This window comes from Gracilinanus agilis, chromosome 1 (genome assembly GCF_016433145.1).
Source record: "Gracilinanus agilis isolate LMUSP501 chromosome 1, AgileGrace, whole genome shotgun sequence".
In the NCBI taxonomy this organism is placed as follows: domain Eukaryota; kingdom Metazoa; phylum Chordata; class Mammalia; order Didelphimorphia; family Didelphidae; genus Gracilinanus; species Gracilinanus agilis.
In genome coordinates this window covers 720,632,586-720,658,676 of record NC_058130.1, presented here as the reverse complement: position 1 = coordinate 720,658,676, position 26,091 = coordinate 720,632,586, and the positions used below count along the sequence as shown (strand labels likewise).

Below are 26,091 nucleotides of genomic sequence, written 5' to 3'. Positions count from 1 at the left end.
GGGTCACACAGAGAAGCTTATTGGTAAGAGAAATCAGCATGGAGCAACCTGAGAATTGTAAAGGAAAAACATATATATGGCTGGTGGTAGGTTTTTTAACAATAATATCAATACTATCAGTCTTGCTGGGGGTCTACTGCTTACGGGCCAACTCAGAAGGCTGTGTAAAGGGCTTGGAGCTCCAGTACCAGTATCGGAACGAGACCCGACTACTACAGGAGCAGCTGAGACAAAGCCAGGAAACCTCCCTGGAGACAGAGGCCCGGTGGAAGAGTTGCAGCAGTGACTTGGTACTGGGGATAGACTGGGCTCGGGAGGCATCGGGGAGAAGGGGGCCAAGGGGTAGAGGAACACAAGGGAGGAGGCTAGAAACCAGAAGGTACAGGGAAAGGTCTGGGGTCAGTGATGAGGGTATTCAGGTCATTTCTTAGAACACAGCATTTTGGTTCTGGCCTTTTCTGCATATAACCTTGATGGCTTCTCCCCTAAAGTCCTCCCTGCCTCTACCCCAAGTCCCCATTTCTTCCCTGACTCTGTTTCCCTTATCCTATATCTCCCCTCCTTTTATGTCTTCATCATTTCCTCCATTCTGCCATCTTTCTCTCTTCTCCACCTCCCACCTCTTTATCTGCCTTCCCTTCCTTGGTGGTTTCTCACTTGGTTTTTCTTCCCTCCTTTCTTTCTCCCCATCTCCCTCCTCCTTAAATCTTCTCCCTCCCCATCTCTGCCTTAGATTACTTTGGTCTTCCTTGCCACCAGTCCCTCATTTCCTTTACCACTAGCTCTTGTCTGGGTCCTTTGCCTCTCTGTGCCCATATATGCCTCATTTCTCCTTCCCAAACTTTCTGTCTCTCTGGGGGCCCTTACCTTTTCTAGAACATTCCAGCATATAAGCCTAGAAAACATCCTTTTTGCCGTTTTTTGTCCATCTCTCCCAACTAACCTTAGTTCTTGTTTTGAAACTGGAAGCCAAGCCCAGGAAGGATTGCAGGATTTGGGGGAAGATGAGGATGTCTCCGGGGCCTGGCCCATTTACCCACTTTTTTCCTCCCCTTAGAAAAACCTGAGTGAGACTCTGAAGGAAGTGACATCCCAGAGAAACTACCTGAAGGGTAAGGAACCTGTGCATGTGGGAAAGAGCTAGGAAGACTCCTCTTCCCTCATCACACTAAGGGGAATCCCAGGACCCTCCCATTTTGGAAGGGGAACTTTAGGGAGTAAATGTGGGAGGTTGAAAGGGAGATAAGCACACTCTCCTGCCCAATCCCAGGCCTTCCAGAAAGACTGGTAAAAACCTCCCCTGGTACCCCAACACACATCCAAAGAATAGAATAAATAATCTGTTAATTTTAAAAATAAGGTAAACTGAGGCAATAAAATTTTGATCACATTCATTTTATTGGCAAGGCTAGTAGTCAACAAGAAAATAGGTCTTGGACACCCCTGCAAGAAAAAAGTGAGATTTACTAGCTTTCTTATACAAGAGAACAAAGAACAGGAATCATACCAGTTGGAGAGCAATATTATTAGTTATATACGGGAGAGGAGTGGAGACCACCCTCATGGAGAGCACCTCCTCACAATGGAAATTCAGACTTGGAAGGTACTGGTAGAAGAGACAGAGCTTTTATTTCTTTCTCATGAGAGACCCTCTGGTCTTGGGCAAAATGCACCCTCTTTTGGCTGAACCTAGTCTTTTACAGTTTTAACCACAAGCCCCTTCCTTCCCTGTCTGCCCTTCAGAAGCCGCTGAGCCAAAACTGGCAATCTGACGAAAAGGTTTGACCCAATCAGAAAATAGCACAACCAAACTTATAACAACTATAGTTGAGCATAGAAGCTTTACCCAGTTAGCAAATAGTATGAGCACAGCTCATAACATCTTCCACCTAACTGGGACATTCTCAGGGGCACAGCCCAGAAAAAGCATCTGAGGTCATTGTTAGGGGTTTCCGGGAATGACACACGTGTCAGCATGCTTAGAAACAGCACATTGCTCAGCCAGGGAGGGTTTGAAATGCATATTCTGGGAGTTACACATAGTCCAGACCTCGCAGTTAAAAAGTCTGAAATATTGTAGATGACAGAAAACAACGTGATTAGCTGGACATTCGAGGCTAGCAAAAATCTCTGTTTCCATCCTGCTGTCAGGAAAGGTTGTTGGAGAATCTATCTATAGACTTGCTGGTTAAAAGATCTCCCTTAATTGTACATGCAAATCTGTGAGATAAAATTTCTTTCAGTGAATGTGATCTACAGGACAAATGAATTTTAGGATAACTCAGAGAAGAAATTGAACTTTTGGACTCATGAATTTCCAAACTTTAACTCAGAGACACAGAAAGATGGTTTTTAGGCAATTACAGAATAGAATTGATAGGGGGCAGCTGGGTAGTTCAGTGGATAGAGAACCAGGCCTACAGACAGGAGATCCTAGGTTTAAATCTGACCTCAGACACGTCCTAGCTGTGTGATCCTGGGTAAGTCACTTAACCCCCATTGCCTAGCCCTTACCACTCTTCTGCCTTAGAACCAACACATTTTGAAGATGGGAGGTAAGGGTTTTAAAAAAAAGAATAGAATTTATTACAAAATGGAATCAAAAAGAAAATCAACATTTGATTTTTTCAGATCATAGATTTTAGAGCTCGAAAAGAACCTTAGAAACCATCTACTCCAGAGATCAGGAACCTGTGGTCCATGAGTTTGTTTATTTTTAATATTTGGATAATTGTATTTCAAATAATCAGTTTCCTTTGAAATCTTATGTGTTGTATTTTATTCATTTAAACAACATTCTGATAAGGAGCCCCTGGACTTCACCAAACTGTTGGCTAGAAGGAGTACATACAGAAGCCAGAAGAGTTAAGTCACTTGCCCAAAGTCACCTGGGTATCAGGTAACCAGGAATAATGATGGATCAGTTCTCTGATCCAAATCCTACTCATCTTCCACTCTCACCTGTGGCTCTCCAAGAGCCCAAGGGGTCAGCCTGGGCTTTGCTACTATGATTACATGACTCTGGGCCAGTTACTTGACCTTTGAGCCTCAGTTTTCTCATCTATCAAGTGACAGAATTGTACCTCATGAACTATAAGGTCCCCTGCAGATCTTAAGTAAGACCCCATGTTTCCTTTCCTTCTCTGGGACCATGCGCAGTCACAAGGGGGTCTTAATACCTTTCCTTAGGACTCCCTAACTCAGTGGCCATTTCCTAAGAAGAGACCTTCTGGGGGTAGGGTAGGATCTCAAATGGAGTGAATTCACACCAGAGGGAAGAAAGTTTGAAGGCCCAAGAGACTTTGGGGACCTTTCCCATGGTGCCAAGTTGGTGGGGATGAGGGTGGGAGTGAAGGAGTTTCTCCTCATTAACTTCCTCTTTTCCCTTCTTTCCTGGTCCAGAAGAGAACCTGGATTTGACTAATAAACTTAAGGAGACTGAAGCAGCCCTGCAGATGGAGAGGTCAGTATTAGCCTTCCAGTTGAAGGGCTGGGCTCTGCTGTCCCTAATGAATTCCTTCAGCTGAGACTTCATGGGAATCAGTGACCCCAAACTCATGAATTCTTCTTGAGTTGGGTGACTTCCAGGGGTAGCATCCCCCTATCTTCTAGGAACACATTTCTTTCTAGATTGAAAGAAGCACCTGGGAAAAGTATGTTCCTAACTGCTACCTCTTAGTTAACTTGATTAAAATAACCCCAGTAAATATATCTAAAGGTAATTACCATACACTAACCCAGCCCTTAAAGATGAGCAAGGACTTGAGAAAGTGGGTAACACCTACATACAGGAATGGCAGTTAAATCAGTTGAACTGAGTACCAGCCTCCATCCTGCTGGGAATTAATATAATAACTTATTTGCCTAAACTAGTGTTCTTGTTAGGGCATGAGGAGATTAGACAGGAAGCAATGACAACTGTTTATTGAGGATAAAGGATTTAGGAAGGTGGGTGACAGGTTTCCCTAACTGGGTGATTAATGTCAAATAACAGGACAAGGGAGTGGAGTGCTACACTAAAACTTTAACTAAGAACAACAATCAACCAGGATAGGGGTTTGGAAATCTCACTCCTGGGTCTCTGACTCCTCCAGCGTGGTTTCTTTGGTGTCTCAGGGTCTCAGTTGATAATCAGCCAATAGGTCCAGTGGGATAAAATAGTAAACTGGTACAAATGGAAGGTCCACCCTCCAAGCTGCAAATCCAAGCTCTAGTCTATTCTTCCACAAAGATGATGGTATCTTGATGATACTTTCTCAGGGAGATCTAAACACACAGGCTCCTTCTTCAGTGGTAACCAACTGACAGTCCCAAGTTCTGTGTTATAGAGAGCCAGCTCTATATGGTAGGAGTCCTGAGTGGCGTTTAATGGCGTCAGATTTTAAAGACAGGAAACAGAAAATGAGAACAGCCAGACTACTCGTTAGCCCATAGCTGCCCCACTGATAATGGAGTTTAGAGCTCATTTATATACTGGTTTCAAACAAAGAAAGAGTCACAGCTGTGAAGGGGTTACAAATCATACACAACCCATTAGAGTCTAAAAAGTAGAGAGTTAGGTACAGGGGCAAGGGCCAAATTCCAACCACCAATTAGTAGGGGGTTAATTCTGGGAGCAGAAATATATTTCATGGCGATTTTTACAAATTGAGTCCTGTCTTCCTGATTTACAGAATTGGACCTGATCAGATAAAGTCTTGTCTATCTTTGTCTCTCTAGGCCTTATCTAAGTAATATATTTTTTAAAGTTCAGGCTTCTTAATTATCAAGGAGAGAAACTGTTAACTCAGTAGCTGCTGGTCTGATTAAGGACTCAAAGCTTTCCAATAAGAATATGGAGAAAAGGTGGGGATCTGAAAATGAGTTGAAAGAGGAATCTCAGATTTTTACCTTAGATGGCCCATTCTGTCTGCGTCCTGACATGCACTGCAGAAAAAATCATACACACAGTTTTACTTGCCAATGATTTTGTAATGGGATCCATATAAAAATATCTATTACAGACTCTGTTTCTCCAAATGACTCCCAATAGCCTCTTGCAGGGGTCAAGTTGTTTTTGGATTAACCAACCTGTTGGTACCAGAGCTTTTCAGGGCTCAGGTGACCCGGACCAAACACAAAGACTGCCTCAGCCTGGATTGGTCACGTAGGAAATCCAGATAACAGGCCCTATCCTGACCCTATTTCTCCAATTGGCTCTCTACACTGTGTCATTCCCCTGCTCCATTCCAAGCTTTTAGAATCTTCAGCTCCTACCACCCTGCTTGGCAAACTTTCTCTATCTACCCTTAAAAATGCTATTTCCTTATTACAAGATGGAGATGCCAAGAACCTTCTACCCTTTCTATGTAGGGTAGAGACTGTGCAAGGATGAGGTTTCAGTTTCTAATCTGTGGCTGAATCAGAATAAACCCAGGACAGTCTCTCCCCCCTTCCAACTGGGTCAGGAAGGGAAATCCAGCCCTGAAGGTTGCCAAGACAGACCTAGACATTAGGTCAGGCACTAGGAACTTTGGGGGCTTGAAATGAAATAGATTCTTTAAAGAAATCCTGGGTTCTCATCCTAACTCGTTAGTCTTGGAATCCAGTTCTGCTACTAACTTGTATGAGGCCTTGGGCAAGTCACTTCTCCTCCTCCTGACTACTTCCTTTGTCACATGAAGCTATTTGATAGCTTCTGTCCTCTAGGTCTCCATCCAGCTCTGACATTTGGTGTTCTGCGTTTCTCTCTTCCACTTCTCCCAGGCCACATTCAATGCTCTAAAATCCCTTCCTCCTCTATGATCTTTATTGGAGGGTTCCTTCCAGCTCTGACACTATCTACTTTTAATTCTGGGGAGACTACTTTAACTCTGAAGGAGAAATGTGTTCTCTCCTAGCTCTGGGATTTGGAAAATCTAATCTCTTATACCTCTCCTTTTATTTATAGAATCCTTTAACATTTGGGATTTTCTTAGCAAATATATTGAAGTATTTTGCCATTTTCTTTCCCAGCTCATTTTACAGATGAAGAAACTGAGGTAAACACAGTTAAGTAACTTGCCCAGGGTCACACAGCTAGTAAGTGTCTGAAGCCAGATTTGAACTCATAAAGATGGGTCTTCCTGACTCCAGACTCAGAACTCTATCCACTGTGCCCTGGAACATAGTAGGAAGGGTTTAAGAAATTTTTGTTTCCTTTCAAAGAGGTGAAATGACTCAGCTATCACATAGGTAGTAAATTGCAAATTCTCCCACACTCTCCACCCTAGAAGGGTAGAGGGTTTTTGGCATCCCTGCCTAGAATCTAGTAAATGGCAAAGCCAGTATTGAGTCTAGTTCCTGAGTCTAAATCTAGTATTCTTTCAGATATATAATACCTTTCTATGGTCCTTTCCCATTCTGATGTATCCTATGGATCCTTCTAACATTGCCTCTATAGTCTATATCATTCCAGTTCTAATATTATTGATGTAAATTCCCTTCTAACACTGCCACTCTTTGCTATCACTTTAAGAGCCCTCCCAGCTCTAACACTCTGCATACTAAGGTCCTTCCCAAGTCTGTTATACCATGTTCTAATATCTTCATTTCAGACACTCTTTATTAATAGGCTCACCACCACCACCCATCGACACATCTCTACTGTCCTCTGTTCTAACACCCTTCTCAGCTCAATCTGTACTCTAAGATTCCTCCACCCATAAGCCCATCCCCTACTCAGTGCCAGCTCTGACATCCTCTGTTCTCATGTCCTTCTCAGCTCAGACTAAGACTCTCCTACCCCTTAATCCAAAGCCCAACTCAATAAATGAAATACTTAGAGTAAAAATAAAAATAAATGTCTAATTCTTACATTCTCTATGGGCTCCAATGCCCTCTTTGGGGCACACAATCAGTGTTCTAGGGCTCCCACCTTACCACCTACTCTGGTCCCCACTTCTTGCCCAGCTGTGACATTCTTTCCTCGATCACATCAGGATTTCTAACATCAATTTTCTCACTTTCCAAAAACGTTTACTGCTTGCTTTGAGTTTCATATGAGGTACTGAGAGTTTCTGAAATTAAAGAAAGACAATCGCTGTTCTGATGAAACTTGTAATGATGTGACCCTACTGACAATGAGGAGAATTAGAGATTGTTTTCTTTGGAAGAAAGGAAATTTTTGGATTCTTGAAGGTTATCTACACCATGGTTTTCCTCCCGTGGCACAAACTTTGGAAAAAAACATTGTGCCACATAAAGGACTGTTAACCGCCATAGCATTCATTAACAACACACTACCATAGTACTACTAAGAGCAAGAAATCGTATTGACCGTTTCTTTGTCACCAAAAGCTCAAGACAGAGGACCTGGGAATAGCACAGAGGAAATCCCTATTGGGGTCCCTTATGCTCAGGGTAGTAGATCATCTGGAAGAGCTCTCCCAGTCTTCTGAGAAAAGTTTAACAGTAGTATAGACTCACTAGCTACTATCCCATTTCTCTCTATTCCTCCACTCCCACCTTTATTTTCCAGAGAAAAAAATAAAACAGAAGAGCACAGTTCTGCATGCACTGGCCCAATGACCTACTCTTTACTCCTGGGGCTCTCTCTGGTCATTGCTTTGCTTCCCTGAGCAGCCTGAGCAAGGTAGGTGACACTAATCAGGGAAGAAAGGGGGCTCAATAAGGTGCCAGTGACTCAAGGAGGGTACAGTGACTCATTAAAGTAGATGGGAGCTCAGTGAGGGAGATGGGTAATATTGTGAGTGATTGGGAATTATTGAGACAATAGGACTTAGTGAGAGGGATGGGAACTTAAAGAGAGGTTTCAGGGTTTATTGATGGGCCAGATGAGGCCCTCAGATGAGGGCCCAGTGTGGCTTTAAGGATGCAGTGAAGCCTTAGAGACAAAGATTAAGGGGTCCATGAAGAGATCAAAGGTGAGAAAGGATATGTGGTGCATGAAGGGTTGGGACTCAGTCAAAGGTCCAGAGCTCATTAAGGGAGCTGGAGTAGGTTTGAAAGAAACAGAGGGAAGTAGAAAAAATACAGGGAATGGGACTGTGGGAAGGCTATCCCTGACCATGGTGAGAATCCCTGCCATGGGATTTGGTATGTAATACCAGATCAAGGAAGAAATCCAAAGGGAGTAGTGACAGTATAGGGGAATATGTATTAATGATGGAGATGGGGGCTTGAGGCAATAGGGCTCAATGAGTGGATGGTCAGTGAGGCAGAATAGGACCTCAGAGAGAAGTGTTGGAGGATCCTGGAGAGTTTGGGAGCTCAGTAAAATGGAGTGAGGAGCTCAATAGAGGGATGGAGAACAACAAAGGAGATAAAGACTCACTGAGAAGATGGGAGCTCAGAGAGAGGGATGAATTTGGAGCAACAAAGGGAGGTGAAGAAAAGAGAGTGATTCCCAAGGATTTGGAAGGGCTACCCCTGGAAATGGTGAGATCTCCTAGAGGAGAGTGTTTGACAATGAAGCATCTCAAGCTTGGGAAGAAATGGAGGTACACAAACAATCCTAAGGATACCTGAGGCATGATTCTTGTTGGAGATGAGGATGTGGAAAAGACAAGGACCTCTGCCCTAGAGAGTGAGCAGAAGAGGTCCAGAAATGGGAGAGTGGAAGACACTGTGACCTGACTTCCTCCTATTTTCTCTTTTAGGCATTTTCCTGCCCTCTTGGAGACTCCTAAGCTCTGAATCCTTGTGGATAATAATTGAGACTGAGAAGAGGCAAGAATTCTGTATGGGTTTAGGAGCCCCAAGACTGGGGTGTTTGCTCTAATCACCTGATTCTGAAGTCTCAGTGTATGGAATGCTAGAATGAGAATGGAGAAGACTCTCTGAAGGAGGAAAAGAAGAGAGGATGGACTCTTAGGGAGGATGGGGGAAAGTCCCTAAAATGAAGCGGGCACTGGGGGCAGAATGCTACATCTTGGTATAAGTAGGCAAGGGGATGGATCAGGGTTTGGGATCTTTCCAATTAAAGAATATGACTAGAGTTGAGTCTTTCTGGTCCTTTGTGTGAAATAGAGAAGGAAAGAGTTGAGAGAAAGAGATGGGAGAGAGGCAGGGGAAGGGTTGATTTTTCCTTATCTCTTATCTTTCCCTATCAAAGTGAAGCCTCTTGTGAGGCTATGTAGTATAGTAGAGATTATACTGGATTTGGAGTCAGAGTTCAAAGCTAGTCTCTGACACAAAGATGGATAGCTTTGGTCAAGTTACAACTACTCTGGGCCTCCGTTTCCCAGTCTCTAAATTGAGAAGGCTAGGCTACAAGGCTCCTAAGTTCTTCTCCAGTTGTAAACATATGAAATTATGATCTTGTGACTAAGGTCAAAAAGAATCAAGATGGCAGAGTGAAAGGAAGCACTTTTGACCACTATTCCCAGTATACCTCCTCCACAATAACCTAGAAAATGCATCAGATCAAATTACAATCTGAAAAGCTATCAAAAAATTACAGTGAGTCATTTTTCTATCCAGAGCAGCTTATGAAGAAGGGTAGAGATTTCTTCCTGGGGAAGGAGCTATCTAGGAATGTGGAGTGGCAATTCAGAGTTGGAGGGCAGCATTTTAGTACCCCAATAGAGAAGGGTCCAAGACAAAGCACTGGTAAGGAAACACCAGGGTAGAAAGACATTCCAAGGGATCCTTGAACTATCAACTAAGTACAGAAATGACTGCCATGTGTCAGCTCTGCTGTCCTTTATCCAATTCTGGGTCATAGATCCAGGATAGAGAAGAATAGTCACAAGTGAACTAGCTAAATATTGAGTTCAAAATGAGTTCCAGAAAATTAGTTGAATGTTTCTGAGCCCAGGGAAAAGTAGTGAATCAATTCTAGCCTTGGCTAGCATGGAATCCTGCAGGAAACTAAGGCCAATTGACTCTGCCAGTGGGCAAACTGACTAGGTTGAGGAACAGTTTAAAAAATTCAACCATGATTAAGTCAGCAAACCCAAACCCGGGTCAGGAATCTACAGAGTGCAAACCAAGAGGGCAAAGAACAGATTTCTACCTGTATCATACCGTTTTGGGTGTACTGAAAACTTGTAGGTTGCTATACTGAGTTGAGAAAGCAGCAGAAAGGTGTAAAAGGGTAGCGACTCAAGCCAAATATCCCCAGGAAGTAAGATATAACCACACTAATGTTAAATCCAATGTCAAGAAATAGGCTGGATGAATGAGCAAACAAAAACAGACCATAGAAATCTCCTGAGGTGACAGTAAAGTTTAAGACCCAAACAGAAAAACACAATGACTTGAACACTTCTACCAGTAAAGTCTTAAAGAAAAACACAGATTAGAATAAGCTCTACATGAATTTCTAGGAGAGTTAGAGAAAGAGATTTTTAAAGCAACAAAAAAATTTATTAAAAAAAAACAAATAAGAACATTAGAGAAAAATGGGGAAATGCAAGAAAGATTTGAAAACAAAATTGAGCAAAAAAACCTTCACTGAAGAAAATTACTCCTTCAAAATTAGATTTGACCAAGCAGAAGCTAAAGGAGGAATTGAGAAAAAATAAAAAAGTCACAAGTTTAAAAGAAAGAAAAGAAAATGTGAACTATCTTATAGGAAAAACTGACTTGGAAAATAGATTAAAGAAAGATAATTAAAGAATTATTATACTAGGGAACAGCTGGGAAGCTCAGTGGATTGAGAGTCAGGCCTAGAGATGGGAGGTCCTAGGTTCAAATCTGACCTCAGACACTTCCCAGCTGTGTGACCCTGGGCAAGTCACTTGACCCCCATTGCCCACCCTTACCAATCTTCCACCTAGGAGCCAAATACACAGAAGTCAAGGGTTTAAAAAAATGAATTATTATACTATATGAAAGCCATGAACAAATAAACAAAAAATAAGAAACTATACATCAGATTTCAAAAAAATTTTAATGAAAATTTCCCAGAAGCCTTAGAGTCAGAGGGCAAAGTAGTAATTCAGTTTTTTCAATTAAGTGCCTACTATTTGCTAGGCACTGTTCTAAGCACTGGTAATATAAAGAAATGTAAAAGACAGTCTCTGCTCTCAAAGAGTTCACAGTCTAATTCACTAGAGAGTTGGGAAAGTCTTCCTATAGAAGGTGGGTTTTTAGCTGGGACTTGAAATCCTGGGAAGCCAAGAAGTAAAGACAAAGAGGACCATTGTCTACATAGGTGTAATATTGAAAATTAATATTATGTCAAATGTAATATTTAGAAATTGGTTTGGAAATATTATATTAGTATAAAAATTGTTGTAGTCACCATTTAAAAAATAATTAGCTCTTAAGTCACAAGGATGATAGCAGCTTTTAACAATTTAATTTTAATATAAATATTGTCTAAGAAAGAAATAAGGAAGGAAGAAAATAGAAAAATATTTCCTAGCCTACCACTCTAAAGTCTGATCCTTAGAATTTCAGCTCACTCCCCAACAAGGTTCTGATCTCCACATGGACATCCAGGAGTCTTTTCAGAGCAAGAGTCTTACCAGCCCAAGCCACCAAATTCCAGAAAGAACCCCAGCCAAAGACCTCCAGAGAAGAACTCGATCTCCTCTATGGTCTCATTTTTTATAGTCCTCTTTCTCCACATCACATCCTTTCCCTGCGCACTGTTCTATCACATCTCAGGAACCAATCAAAATCTCTGTTTGGAGCATTTCAGCTATGCTAATGGGCTGGCTCGACGAGCGGAAAGTTTACCACTCTGGGAAGAAGGGGTTCCCTTTACACATAGGGAATAGTCAGTGAAAGGTGGCTACTTTTCCCCATTTCAGGGCAGGCTATTTGGGAAAACCGATTTTACTAATCAGTGTTAAGATAGTTTCCAGACTACATATCTTCTTCATGTTGTTAGTCAAATACTCTAGATCAGTGGTTCCCAAACTTTTTTGGCCTACCCGCCTGTTCCAGAAAAAATATTACATAGCCCCCTGGAAATTAATTTGTTTAATTTTAATAGCAATTAATAGGAAAGATAAATGTACCTGTGGCCATCACCGCTTCCTTGGATTGCTGCAGCATCCACCAGGGGGCGGTAGCGCCCACTTTGGGAATCACTGCTCTAGATAAAAGGGCCGAGGTAACAGTATTGGGCCTTGTTTGTTGGTTAGTTCAATGGATAACAGAGTCATATAAAAATTTAATCTTAATTTAATAAAAGTTAAAGATTAAGAAGGTGATAGATAAACAAGAAACTCTAAAAAATTAAGAGGATACTAAGCTTTTACCTACTCACAACTGATTCCCCCTCATGGAGTTTTCTTCATCCTAGAAACCAGGCTACTCTATTTCTCCCTATTACTAAATAAAAGACAAATTTTCTATCTAAATAACCTATTTCCAATAATATATAAATAATATAATATAATGATATAGTAATATAATATATAAATAATATATTTATCTTAAATCTCTGTCTCAAAAATTATCATAGGGGCAGCTGGGTAGCTCCGTGGATTGAGAGTCAGCCCTAGAGACGGGAGGTCCTAGGTTCAAATCCAGCCTCAGATACTTCCCAGCTGTGCAACCCTGGGCAAGTCACTTGACTCCCATTGTCCACCCTTACCACTCTTCCACCTAGGAGCCAATACACAGAAGTTAAGGGTTTAAAAATGTAAAAAAAAAAATAATTATCATAAAGACCAGCTAGAGCAAGTTGGTTGAGGCCTAGGCGAAGTTCTACCATGACTCTGGGTTTCCCACAGAGCCTAGAGAAAAACAAGATCTTCTGGTTTCTTCTCTGACAGTAACTTCTCTCCAACCACTGCTAAACAATCAATGAACTCTAAGTCCTAGTATTCCCAAAACGTCACAGGGAAAAACCAAGGAGTTCAAGAACTTCACTCCCTCCAGAACCAAGTTCAGATCCCAGAGAGAGAGTCAGTCAGAAAACTGCTCAGAATTCCAGAGGTTCCAGTGGCAATTAAGAACCCCCACCTATAAAGTCCAACAGAACTCTTGCTTTTCATTCTGAACTGGCTTGAGCCCCTTTGACAGAAACTTCTCTCTCCTCTCACTCAACTTATCAGAATCAATTACTAATCAATAATATTCCTAATATCAGGGACCAACAACTTCTGTCCCCTGTCCCCAGTGCAATAGTCTCTGTTTTCAGACTATTAAAACCAAACTCGAATAGCAAATAATGAAAATAACCAAAGAGCAATGAGTGGGATATATTTCCTGACAAAAAACAAAAATGAAAATTACTCTTAAACTTCCCATTCAGTCCCATTAAGAAGTATTTATTGAGTACCTACTATGTGTAAGACACTGAACTGAGGATACAAATATATAAAAAAAAACAAACTTTAAATCCCTACTCTCTAAGAGCTAATATCCCACCTATCCTGCCCTCTGCCAAAGTATTGGGGAAGCATGAGAGAGGTATTGTTGCTTCAAAACTGGTAAATGTTTGAGAGAAGCATAGTAGCATGGTACATAAAAAAGAGTGGCCTTAGAGTAAAGAATTAGACAAATCAACAAGATGACCATTTCAGGAAGACTAGAGTTCAAATCCAGATTCAGATACTTAATAGCTTAAAAGTGACACTGGGCAAGTAATTTAATTCCTGTTAATGCTTAATTTCTGCCTCAGTTTCCTCATCTGCAAAATGGATATTAATAGCACCTAACTCCTAGAGTTATTGTGAGAATAAAATACTATAGTAATTATGAATCCCTTAGCATACTGTCTGACACATAAGTGCAATAAACACGTAAGCTATTATTATTATTAATATTATTATCATGGGTCAGGTACCATACCATAGGAATAGGGTTATAGGGGATAAGAAGGAAGTGGAAATTGTCTCCAAAAGGAGTGAGGCAAATTTAGACATGGACCCTGGAAAGGATTCTTGAAAGGAAACATGGACTCCTACTTAAGACTACAGGAGGCCTTCTAGTTCACGAGATACAATTCTGTCACTTGATAGATGAGAAAACTGAGGCTCAAAGGTCAAGTAAGTGGCCCAGAGTCATGTAGCCATAGTAGCAAAGCACAGGCTGACCCCCTGACCTCCTGGAAAACCACAAATGAGAGTGGAAAATGGGCAGGATTTTGGGTCAGAGAACTTCTCCATCATTATTCCTGGTTACTTGATACCCAGGTGACTTTGGGCAAGTGACTTAACCCCTCTGGCTTGCATTTCCTTCTGAGTAAAATGAGGAGATTAGAGCAGACCATGGCCACCAGTCTGGTCAAGTCCAGGGATCCCTTCTCAGTATGAAGAGTTTAAATGAATAAAATGCCAAATATAAGACAAGGGAAATAAATTATACTGAAATACAGTTATCCAAATATTTAAAACTCATGAATCCCAGACTCAGAACTTCTTAAGTAGATGGTTTTTAAGGTCCTTTTCCAGCTTTAAAATTTAGGATCATTCTACTCTGAGGCCAGTTCCCTGAATGTATCTTAGGTCTCTGAGAGAGGTTGTTGGACGTAAAATTCAGCCTGTTCAGTAAGCTGCTTCCTGGGCAAGCTGCTTCCTGGCCCCCTGAAACCCCCAACAGAATGTTTCCAGCTCATAAATGACTTCCTTATCTGCCCCTATGACAAACCTAAACATGTTTCCCAGCATGAATGTTTACCTCCTTGAAGAATATTTACCTCCTTGATGAATATTTGCCAAATGCTTCCCGACCCCTGACCCTGAAACTCCCCCTTGCCAGATGCTTCCTGACCATCTGTCCCTGACACCACTTTGATGATTTCCTATGTACCAACCCCCCTTCCCCAAACATTTCTATATGAACCCCTGCCTGAAGAAGCCCCTGGCTCGGTATGGAAAACTCCTCTCTGCCTGCTGACCCTAGCTTCATGCTAGTAAATAAATAAGCCTCTTCTTGTGTATTGCATTGACACCATGATCTCTCCAGCCACGACCAAATCTGGGTATTAAAATTTGGGTACAAAAATATAACTCTAGCCCAATGTACCCTTTGAAAATAGGAGATTGAAAGAATAACCTAGGGGTTCATCAGATCTCACTAGGCCACAAGTTTGGGGTCTCTAGACACCCTGTCAGGGGTCTCCTTCTGCTTTGCCCTGAAAATCACTCTTTTTTTTAAAACCCTTCCCTTCTGTCTTAGAATCAATACTGTGTATTGGATCTAAGGCAGAAGGGTGGTAAGGGCTGGGCTATGGGAGTTAAGTGACTTGCCCAGGGTCACACAGCTAGGAAGTGTCTGAGTCCAGATTTGAACTCAGGACCTCCCATGTCTAGGACTGGCTCTCCATCCACTTAGCCACCCAGCTGTCCCCACTGTTTTTCCTAGATATTTATAATGAAATATCCCAGTTCATATCTCTGAGCAGTTCCCTGCCCAGATCCTGGAGGTCCTGCTTGAACTCATTTTATAAAAGGCACTTGCTCCATGCTTTCTGACTGATTGACTGATTCAACACTGACCCCTCCTGACTCCCAGCTTTGGCTTCTGATTTTGGGGGAAACAAGTCCCCCAGATGGACTCCTAACCTTTGATCTTGCCCTGGGGGCCCAGGCTGACTGTTGGCAATACTCTGGACCATAAACTTCTCTGTTGCAATGACTATCTTCACCCTGGCTCCAGACCAGATTTAAGCTCTGCCTCCAGGCTTGGAAAGCTGGAGAAAAAGAAATGAAACTAACCTTGTTTGAAGGAAACTGAAACAGACAGAATGCTAGGTTTCTTTTTTAGGGCTCTACTTTCTGTTGCCTCTTCATTTGGATACTCCCTCTGCCGACCCAATCCTGGGTCCCAAATCTCTTTGGGGGACTCAGTCACCCCAATTCCCTCCCCATAGAGAGTCTCATTCTATACAACAGTGATGGGCAAACTTTTTAAAGAAGGGGCCAAAGGAAAGGAAATGCTCATCTGTCACTCTGTTTCTAAGGCAACTCTTTCGAAGTTTCATTGTATTGTATCCTACTCATTGTATTCGTCATATTAGGAATAATGTCCCAGGCAGGATAGAGCATTTCAGGGGGCCCCATCTGGCCTGCAGGGCCATAGCTTGCCCATCACTGTTATAGACTATTGAGGAAATTTCTAATTGCCTCTCTAAGAAGTAGCAAAGAAGTGGGACGGGACTAGAAGCTTTCACATCTTACCCCCACCCCCCAAAAAAAGCGTCTCTCCCATAGGTGTCCAGAGAGTTCCTCCCAGGCCATACGAGGCTGGGGACAGCTGATTCTTCTTGTTCTTTGAATGCTGGTACCCCTGTGCCTCAGCCAAACACCCCGAAACACCAGCCTCAGCCAAAAAATGGATTGAGAATTCTCCCCCACCTCCAAAAAAAAAAAAAAAAAACACCCCTGGGATGGAGCCAGGACCTGGAATTTTTCTCTCTTCTTGGCAGGAGGAAGAGCCCTATGTTAATTAACCTGATTCAGAGTAAATCTGAAACCTGTGCTGGTGAGCAGCTGCACAGAGTCACACCTAGAAGTGTATCAGTAAGAGAAATGCAGCTCTTCAAAGATTGTAAAGGGAAAATAATTAAAGCCATTCTAATTCTTGTAGTAATTATAATAGTGTCAGTCCATTACCAGTATCAGAACGAGATCCGACTACTACAGGAGCAGCTGAGACAAAGCCAGGAAACCTCCCTGGAGACAGAGGCCCGGTGGAAGAGTTGCAGCAGTGACTTGGTACTGGGGATAGACTGGGCTCGGGAGGCATGGGGAGAAGGGGGCCAAGGGGTAGAGGAACACAAGGGAGGAGGCTAGAAACCAGAAGGTACAGGGAAAGGTCTGGGGTCAGTGATGAGGTTATTCAGGTCATTTCTTAGAACACAGCATTTTGGTTCTGGCCTTCTCTGCATGTAACCCTGATGGCTTCTCCCCTAAAGTCCTCCCTGCCTCTACCCCAAGTCCCCATTTCTTCCCTGACTCTGTTTCCCTTATCCTATATCTCCCCTCCTTTTATGTCTTCATCATTTCCTCCATTCTGCCATCTTTCTCTCTTCTCCACCTCCCACATCTTTATCTCTCTGCCTTCCCTTCCTTGGTGGTTTCTCACTTGGTTTTTCTTCCCTCCTTTCTTTCTCCCCATCTTCCTCCTCCTTAAATCTTCCCCCTCCCCATCTCTGCCTTAGATTACTTTGGTCTTCCTTGCCACCAGTCCCTCATTTCCTTTACCACTAGCTCTTGTCTGGGTCCTTTGCCTCTCTGTGCCCATATATGCCTCATTTCTCCTTCCCAAACTTTCTGTCTCTCTGGGGGCCCTTACCTTTTCTAGAACATTCCAGCATATAAGCCTAGAAAACATCCTTTTTGCCGTTTTTTGTCCATCTCTCCCAACTAACCTTTGTTGGATTTAAAAATCAGTCTGGCAGTCTACTGAACTATTTCTGGCCTGGACAAGCTACCCCCAGCCCCCAAGGTTTCCCAGCACAGTCTTCCTTATCTTCCCCTATCATAAACCTAAAACTGAAGCTATCTTATCTGATGCATATTAACCTTCTTGAATGGTTGTCTATGTTTGCCTGCTTTACAATATTTGCCAAATGCTTCCAGACCCCTGACCCGGAAACCCCCCCCCTCCCCAGATGCTTCCTGACCACCTGTCCTGGACCCTACCTTGATAATTATGTATGTACCAACCCCCATCCCCAAACATTTCTATATAAACTCTTGGCTGAGAATTCCAAGGGGTCGTTCAGGCATGCCTCTCTGCCTAGAGACCCTAGCTATTACTGCTAGTAAAGAATGAGCCTCTTCTTGCATATTGCATTGTCAGTGTGATTCTTCCTTTGGCCATGAACCTGGGTTAGGTATTAAAATTTGGGTACAACACCTTAGTTCTTGTTTTGAAACTGGAAGCCAAGCCCAGGAAGGATTGCAGGATTTGGGGGAAGATGAGGATGTCTCCCAGCCTGGCCCATTTACCCACTTTTTTCCTCCCCTTAGAAAAACCTAAGTGAGACTCTGAAGGAAGTGACATCCCAGAGAACCTACCTGAAGGGTAAGGAACCTGTGCATGTGGGAAAGAGCTAGGAAGACTCCTCTTCCCTCATCACACTAAGGGGAATCCCAGGACCCTCCCATTTTGGAAGGGGAACTTTAGGGAATAAATGTGGGAGGTTGAAAGAGAGATAAGCACACTCTCCTGCCCAATCCCAGGCCTTCCAGAAAGACTGGTAAAAACCTCCCCTGGTACCCTAACACACATCCAAAGAATAGAATATATAATCTGTTAATTTTAAAAATAAGGTAAACTGAGGCAATAAAATTTTGATCACATTCATTTTATTGGCAAGGCTAGTAGTTAACAAGAAAATAGGTCTTGGACACCTCTGCAAGAAAAAAGTGAAACTTAATAGCTTTCTTATACAAGAGAACAAAGAACAGGAATCATCCCAGTTGAAGAGCAACATTATTATGTATGGGAGAGGAGTGGAGACCACCCTCATGGAGAGCACCTCCTCACAATGGAAATTCGGACTTGGAAGGTACTGGTAGAAGAGACAGAGCTTTTATTTCTTTCTCATGAGAGGGTCTCTCATGAGACCCTCTGGTCTTGGGCAAAATGTACCCTCTTTTGGCTGAACCCAATCTTTTACAGTTTTAACCATAAGCCCCTTCCTTCCCTGTCTGCCCTCCAGAAGCTGCTGAGCCAAAACTGACAATTGTTATGTTCAAACCCTGGGAATTGTTGGTCTCGCCTTGATTGACAAGGAAGACAGTTGGAGACATCAGAATGTTCCCAGAGGCCGTGAGGAGGACAGGAGCAAAGTCGGTTGGCCTGAGAGTATAAATATCCCTAACAGCCATCTGGGAGGGGTCTTTGGCCTTTGACCATTGGTCTTTGGTTTTGGGTCTTGGAGAATTGATCTGTGGGTCTCTGTCCATGGGTCATTGGTTCTCTCTGAATCCCCCTAGATCTTTAGGCATTTGAATCATCTTAGCTTTAGGTCTCGGGGCCTGGGTGGTGAATGGGAGGAAAGAGAGGTGAAGAAGAAGAGGGAGGTTAAGGGTGGATATTTCCTGAAGGCTATCAAGGCTAACATATCACAAACTGATAATAGGAAAGCTGAGAGAAATCATCAATATATCTGTACCAACCAAGCAGATTGCTCTCTCTGGTTTGGCAGTGGCCAAGCTGAAACAGCGGGGTGTGAAGATCAATAGCTCCAGCTTTACTGAATCAATAGCCTACAGTACTGAGGGATTATAGATCCTAGATAGTAGTGTGTCAGGGTCTCCTATCCCCAATATGTTACTGATTATCCTTTCCATATTTAAGATCAATAGATAAAGTTTCATTAAGTACCTTCCTGAGTGGTCATTATATCACGACCCTTGGGGAGGAGGCAAACACAGTCAGATGAACAACGTGATCCAAGTCTAATCAGAGCCCAATATTATTAATTAATCCAACCCTAGGTGGGACCTGAAAGGGTTACACATCCACCTGACCATTAAGGGTCCTGCCTGGGCACTATTATTTAGAATAGTGAAATTATAACATCCAGCTGGTGAGTGGGCTTGGTGTTCCCCCTTCATCAACAACCTAGGGGAATACAGAGACAGAGCTTCCCTCACCAATATCCATAGCTCACCTAGGAGTAGAAGTATATATCCCCTACTTCTTTATAACACAATCTAATGAAAAGATTTGACCCAATCAGAAAATAGCATAACCAAACTTATAACAACTATAACTTAGCATAGAAGCTTTACCCAGTTATCAAATAGCATGAGCACAGCTCATAACATCTTCTGACCAACTTGGACATTCTCAGGGGCACAGCCCAGCAAAAGCATCTGGGGTCATGGTTAGGGGTTTCTCGGAATGACACACGTGTCAGCATGCTTAGAAAAACCACATTGCTCAGCCAGGGAGGGTTTGAGATGCATATTCTGGGAGTAACACATAGTCCAGACCTCGCAGTTAAAACGTCTGAAGTATTGTAGATGACAGAAAACAACGTGATTAGCTGGACATTCGAGGCTAGCAAAAATCTCTGTTTCTATCCTGCTGTCAGGAAAGGTTGTTGGAGAATCTATCTATAAACTTGCTGGTTAAAAGATCTCCCTTAACTGTACGTGCAAATCGGTGAGATAAAATTTCTTTCAGTGAATGTGATCTACAGGACAAATGAATTTTAGGGTAACTCAGAGAAGAAACTGAACTTTTGGACTCATGAAGTTCCAAACTTTAACTCAGAGACACAGAAAGATGGCTTTAGGCAGTTTAGGAATAGAATTTATTACAAAATGGAATCAAATAGAAAATCAACATTTGATTTTTTCAAATCATAGATTTTAGAGCTGGAAAAGAACCTTAGAAACCATCTACTCCAGAGATCAGGAACCTGTGGTCCATGAATATGTTGATTTTTAACATTTGGATAATTGTATTTCAAATAATCAGTTTCCTTTGAAATCTTATGTGTTGTATTTTATTCATTTAAACAACATTCTGATAAGTTCACCAAACTGTTGGCTAGAATGAGTACATACAGAAGCCAGAGGAGTTAAGTCACTTGCCCAAAGTCACCTGGGTATCAGGTAACCAGGAATAATGATGGATCAGTTCTCTGATCCAAATCCTGTTCATTTTCCACTCTTACCTGTGGCTTTCCAAGAGCCCAAGGGGTCAGCCTGGGCTTTGCTACTATGATTACATGACTCTGGGCCAGTTACTTGACCTTTGAGCCTCAGTTTTCTCATCTATCAAGTGACAGAATTGTACCTCATGAACTATAAGGTCCCCTACAGGTCTTAAGTAAGACTCCATATTTCCTTTCCTTCTCTGGGACCATGGGCAGTCACAAGGGGGTCTTAATACCTTTCCTTAGGACTCCCTAACTCAGTGGCCATTTCCTAAGAAGAGACCTTCTGGGGGTAGGGTAGGATCTCAAATGGAGTGAATTCACACCAGAGGGAAGAAAGTTTGAAGGCCCAAGAGACTTTAGGGACCTTTCCCATAGTGCCAAGTTGGTGGGGATGAGGGTGGGAGTGAAGGAGTTTCTCCTCATTAACTTCCTCTCTTCCCTTCTTTCCTGGTCCAGAAGAGAACCTGGATTTGACTAATAAACTTAAGGAGACTGAAGCAGCCCTGCAGATGGAGAGGTCAGTATTAGCCTTCCAGTTGAGGGGCTGGGCTCTGCTGTCCCTAATGAATTCCTTCAGCTGAGACTTCATGGGAATCAGTGACCCCAAACTCATGAATTCTTCTTGAGTTGGGTGACTTCCAGGGGTAGCATCCCCCTATCTTCTAGGAACACATTTCTTTCTAGATTGAAAGAAGCACCTGGGAAAAGTATGTTCCTAACTGCTACCTCTTAGTTAACTTGATTAAAATAACCCCAGTAAATATATCTAAAGGTAATTACCATACACTAACCCAGCCCTTAAAGATGAGCAAGGACTTGAGAAAGTGGGTAACACCTACATACAGGAATGGCAGTTAAATCAGTTGAACTGAGTACCAGCTTCCATCCTGCTGGGAATTAATATAATAACTTATTTGCCTAAACTAGGGTTCTTGTTAGGGCATGAGGAGATTAGACAGGAAGCAATGACAACTGTTTATTGAGGATAAAGGATTTAGGAAGGTGGGTGACAGGTTTCCCTAACTGGGTGACTAATGACAAATAACAGGACAAGGGAGTGGAGTGCTACACTAAAACTTTAACTAAGAACAACAATCAACCAGGATAGGGGTTTGGAAATCTCACTCCTGGGTCTCTGACTCCTCCAGCGTGGTTTCTCTGATGTCTCAGGGTCTCAGTTGATAATCAGCCAATAGGTCCAGTGGAATAAAATAGTGAACTGGTACAAATGGAAGGTCCACCCTCCAAGCTGCAAATCCAAGCTCTAGTCTATTCTTCCACAAAGATGATGGTATCTTGATGATACTTTTTCAGGGAGATCTAAACACACAGGCTCCTTCTTCAGTGGTAACCAACTGACAGTCCCAAGTTCTGTGTCATTCCCCTGCTCCATTCCAAGCTTTTAGAATCTTCAGCTCCTGCCACCCTGCTTGGCAAACTTTATCTACCCTTAAAAATGCTATTTCCTTATTACAAGATGGAGATGCCAAGAACCTTCTACCCTTTCTATGTAGGGTAGAGACTGTGCAAGGATGAGGTATCAGTTTCTAATCTGTGGCTGAATCAGTATAAACCCAGGACAGTCTCTCCCCCCTTCCAACTGGGTCAGGAAGGGAAATCCAGCCCTGAAGTTTACCAAGACAGACCTAGGCATTAGGTCAGGCACTAGGAATGTTGGGGGCTTTAAATGAAATAGATTCTTTAAAGAAATCCTGGGTTCTCATCCTAACTCCCTGGTCTTGGAATCTAGTTCTGCTACTAACTTGTCATGAGGCCTTGGACAAGTCACTTCTCCTGACTGCTTCCTTTGTCACATGAAGCTATTTGGTAGCTTCCGGCCTCTAAGTCTCCATCCAGCTCTGACATTTGGTGTTCTGCGTTTCTCTCTTCCATTTCTCCCAGGCCATATTCAATACTCTAAAATCCCTTCCTCCTCTAAGATCTTTATTGGGGGGTCCCTTCCAGCTCTGACACTATCTACTTTTAATTCTAAGGAGACTACTTTAACTCTGAAGGAGAAATGTATTCTCTCCTAGCTCTAGGATTTGGAAAATCTAATCTCTTATACCCATCCTTCTATTTATAGTATCCTTTAACATTTGGGGTTTTGTTAACAAATATATTGGAGTATTTTGCCATTTTCTTTCCCAGCTCGTTTTACAGATGAAGAAACTGAGGTAATGCAGTTAAGTAACTTGCCCAGGGTCACACAGCTAGTAAGTGTCTGAAGCCAGATTTGAACTCATAAAGATGGGTCTTCCTGACTCCAGACTCAGAACTCTATCCACTGTGCCCTGGAACATAGTAGGAAGGGTTTAAGAAATTTTTGTTTCCTTCCAAAGAGGTGAAATGACTCAGCTATCACATAGGTAGTAAATTGCAAATTCTCCCACACTCTCCACCCTAGAAGGGTAGAGGGTTTTTGGCATCCCTGCCTAGAATCTAGTAAATGGCAAAGCCAGTATTGAGTCTAGTTCCTGAGTCAAAAATCTAGTATTCTTTCAGATATATAATACCTTTCTATGCTCCTTTTCCATTCTGATGTATCCTATGGATCCTTCTAACATTGCCTCTATAGTCTATATCATTCCAGTTCTAATATTATTGATGTAAATTCCCTTCTAACACTGCCACTCTTTGCTATCACTTTAAGAGCCCTCCCATCTCTAACACTCTGCATACTAAGGTCCTTCCCAAGTCTGTTATACCATGTTCTAATATCTTCATTTCAGACACTCTTTATTATAAGGCTCACCACCACCACCCATCGACACATCTCTACTGTCCTCTGTTCTAACACCCTTCTCAGCTCAATCTGTACTCTAAGATTCCTCCACCCATAAGCCCATCCCCTACTCAGTGCCAGCTCTGACATCCTCTGTTCTCATGTCCTTCTCAGCTCAGACTAAGACTCTCCTACCCCTTAATCCAAAGCCCAACTCAATAAATGAAATACTTAGAGTAAAAATAAAAATAAATGTCTAACTCTTACATTCTCTGTGGGCTCCAATGCCCTCTTTGGGGCACACAATCAGTGTTCTAGGGCTCCCACCTTACCACCTACTCTGGTCCCCACTTCTTGCCCAGCTGTGACATTCTTTCCTTGATCACATCAGGATTTCTAACATCAATTTTCTCACTTTCCAAAAACGTTTACTGCTTGCTTTGAGTTTCATATGAGGTACAGAGAGTTTCTGAAATTAAAGAAAGACAATTGCTGTTCTGATGAAACTTGTAATGATGTGACCCTACTGACAATGAGGAGAATTAGAGATTGTTTTCTTTGGAAGACAGGAAATTTTTGGATTCTTGAAGGTTATCTACACCATGGTTTTCCTCCCATGGCACAAACTTTGGAAAAAAACATTGTGCCACATAAAGGACTGTTAACTGCCATAGCATTCATTAACAACACACTACCATAGTACTACTAAGGGCAAGAAATCGTATTGACCGTTTCTTTGCCACCAAAAGCTCAAGACAGAGGGCCTGGGAATAGCATAGAGGAAATCCCTATTGGGGTCCCTTATGCTCAGGGCAGTGATCATCTGAAAGAGCTCTCCCAGTCTTCTGAGAAAAGTTTAACAGTAGCTATGCCTCTAGAAGCACTAGCTACTATCCCATTTCTCTCTATTCCTCCACTCCCACCTTTATTTTCCAGAGAAAAAAATAAAACAGAAGAGCAAAGTTCTGCATGCACTGGCCCAATGACCTACTCTTTACTCCTGGGGCTCTCTCTGGTCATTGCTTTGCTTCCCTGAGCAGCCTGAGCAAGGTAGGTGACACTAATCAGGGAAGAAAGGGGGCTCAATAAGGTGCCAGTGACTCAAGGAGGGTACAGTGACTCATTAAAGTAGATGGAAGCTCAGTGAGGGAGATGGGTAATATTGTGAGTGATTGGGAATTATTGAGACAATAGGACTTAGTGAGAGGGATGGGAACCCTTGAGGCAAATGAGTCCAGGGTCACTGTGTCTTTTCCCATGTAAAAGCAAAGATTTTTTGAGAATCTTCATGAATTGGAATTGAGAAAAAAGCTGAGCATAAATATACCACAGTAAAATATTTTGCCTGGTTTTAAAAAAACAAACAGACAATAAAGTAGATGGGAGCTCAGTGAGGGAGATGGGTAATATTGTGGGTGATTGGGAATTATTGAGACAATAGGACTTAGTGAGAGGGATGGGAACTTAAAGAGAGGTTTCAGGGTTTATTGATGGGCCAGATGAGGCCCTCAGATGAGGGCCCAGTGTGGCTTTAAGGATGCAGTGAAGCCTTAGAGAGAAAGATTAAGGGATCCATGAAGAGATCAAAGGTGAGAAAGGATATGTGGTGCATGAAGGGTTGGGACTCAGTCAAAGGTTTAGAGCTCATTAAGGGAGCTGGAGTAGGTTTGAAAGAAACAGAGGGAAGTAGAAAAAATACAGGGAATTGGACTGTGGGAAGGCTGTCCCTGACCATGGTGAGAATCCCTGCTATGGGATTTGGTATGTAATACCAGATCAAGGAAGAAATCCAAAGGGAGTAGTGACAGTACAGGGGAATATGTATTAATGATGGAGATGGGGGCTTGAGGCAATAGGGCTCAATGAGTGGATGGTCAGTGAGGCAGAATAGGACCTCAGAGAGAAGTGTTGGAGGATCCTGGAGAGTTTGGGAGCTCAGTAAAATGGAGTGAGGAGCTCAATAGAGGGATGGAGAACAACAAAGGAGATAAAGACTCACTGAGAAGATGGGAGCTCAGAGAGAGGGATGAATTTGGAGCAACAAAGGGAGATGAGGAAAAGAGAGTGATTCCCAAGGATTTGGAAGGGCTACCCCTGGAAATGGTGAGATCTCCTAGAGGAGAGTGTTTGACAATGAAGCATCTCAAGCTTGGGAAGAAATGGAGGTACACAAACAATCCTAAGCATATCTGAGGCATGATTCTTGTTGGAGATGAGGATGTGGAAAAGACAAGGACCTCTGTCCTAGAGAGTGAGCAGAAGAGGTCCAGAAATGGGGGAGTGGAAGACACTGTGACCTGACTTCCTCCTATTTTCTCTTTTAGGCATTTTCCTGCCCTCTTGGAGACTCCTAAGCTCTGAATCCTTGTGGATAATAATTGAGACTGAGAAGAGGCAAGAATTCTGTATGGGTTTAGGAGCCCCAAGACTGGGGTGTTTGCTCTAATCACCTGATTCGGAAGTCTCAGTGTATGGAATGCTAGAATGAGAATGGAGAAGGCTCTCTGAAGGAGGAAAAGAAGAGGGGATGGACTCTTAGGGAAGATGGGGGAAAGTCCCTAAAATGAAGCAGGAACTGGGGGAAGAATGCTACATCTTTGGTATAAGTAGGCAAGGGGATGGATTAGGGATTGGAAGCTTTCCAATAAAAGAAAATGACTAGAATTTAGTCTTTCTGGTTCTTTGTGTGAAATAGGGAAGGAAAGAGTTGAGAGAAGGAGATGGGAGAGAGGCAGGGGAAGGGTTGATTTTTCCTTAGCCCTTATCTTTCCCTATCAAAGTGAAGCTTCTTGTGAGGCTGTTTAGTTTAGTAGAGATTATACTGGATTTTGAGTCAGAGGACCTGAGTTCA

The 26,091-nt window shown here is 42.6% G+C and overlaps 1 protein-coding gene across 2 annotated transcripts; it reads left to right on the top strand.

Moving 5' to 3' along the window:
- The first annotated feature begins 3 nt into the window (after window positions 1–3).
- On the top strand, window positions 4–25,890 carry BST2 (bone marrow stromal cell antigen 2). 2 transcript variants are annotated; one of them, XM_044658532.1, is made up of 7 exons: window positions 4–290; window positions 1,058–1,112; window positions 3,403–3,463; window positions 7,499–7,512; window positions 20,969–21,032; window positions 24,177–24,290; window positions 25,565–25,890. In XM_044658532.1, the coding sequence occupies exons 1-6, from the start codon at window positions 39–41 to the stop codon at window positions 24,274–24,276; spliced, it is 546 nt and encodes a 181-aa protein (XP_044514467.1). In that variant the 5' UTR covers window positions 4–38; the 3' UTR covers window positions 24,277–24,290; window positions 25,565–25,890. The 2 variants fall into 2 exon arrangements, with proteins under 2 accessions (XP_044514467.1, XP_044514468.1); XM_044658533.1 differs by lacking the exons at window positions 20,969–21,032; window positions 24,177–24,290; window positions 25,565–25,890 and adding an exon at window positions 8,640–8,897 and having other exon boundaries at window positions 7,499–7,612.
- Window positions 25,891–26,091: the final 201 nt, after the last annotated feature.

Coding starts and splice junctions, on each gene's coding strand:
- BST2 (XM_044658532.1), top strand. CDS start 39: ATGGAGCAACCTGAGAATTGTAAAGGAAAAACATATATATGGCTGGTG. Junction 291..1,057: donor AGAGTTGCAGCAGTGACTTG/GTACTGGGGATA, acceptor TCCTCCCCTTAG/AAAAACCTGAGTGAGACTCT. Junction 21,033..24,176: donor GCAGCCCTGCAGATGGAGAG/GTCAGTATTAGC, acceptor TTTATTTTCCAG/AGAAAAAAATAAAACAGAAG.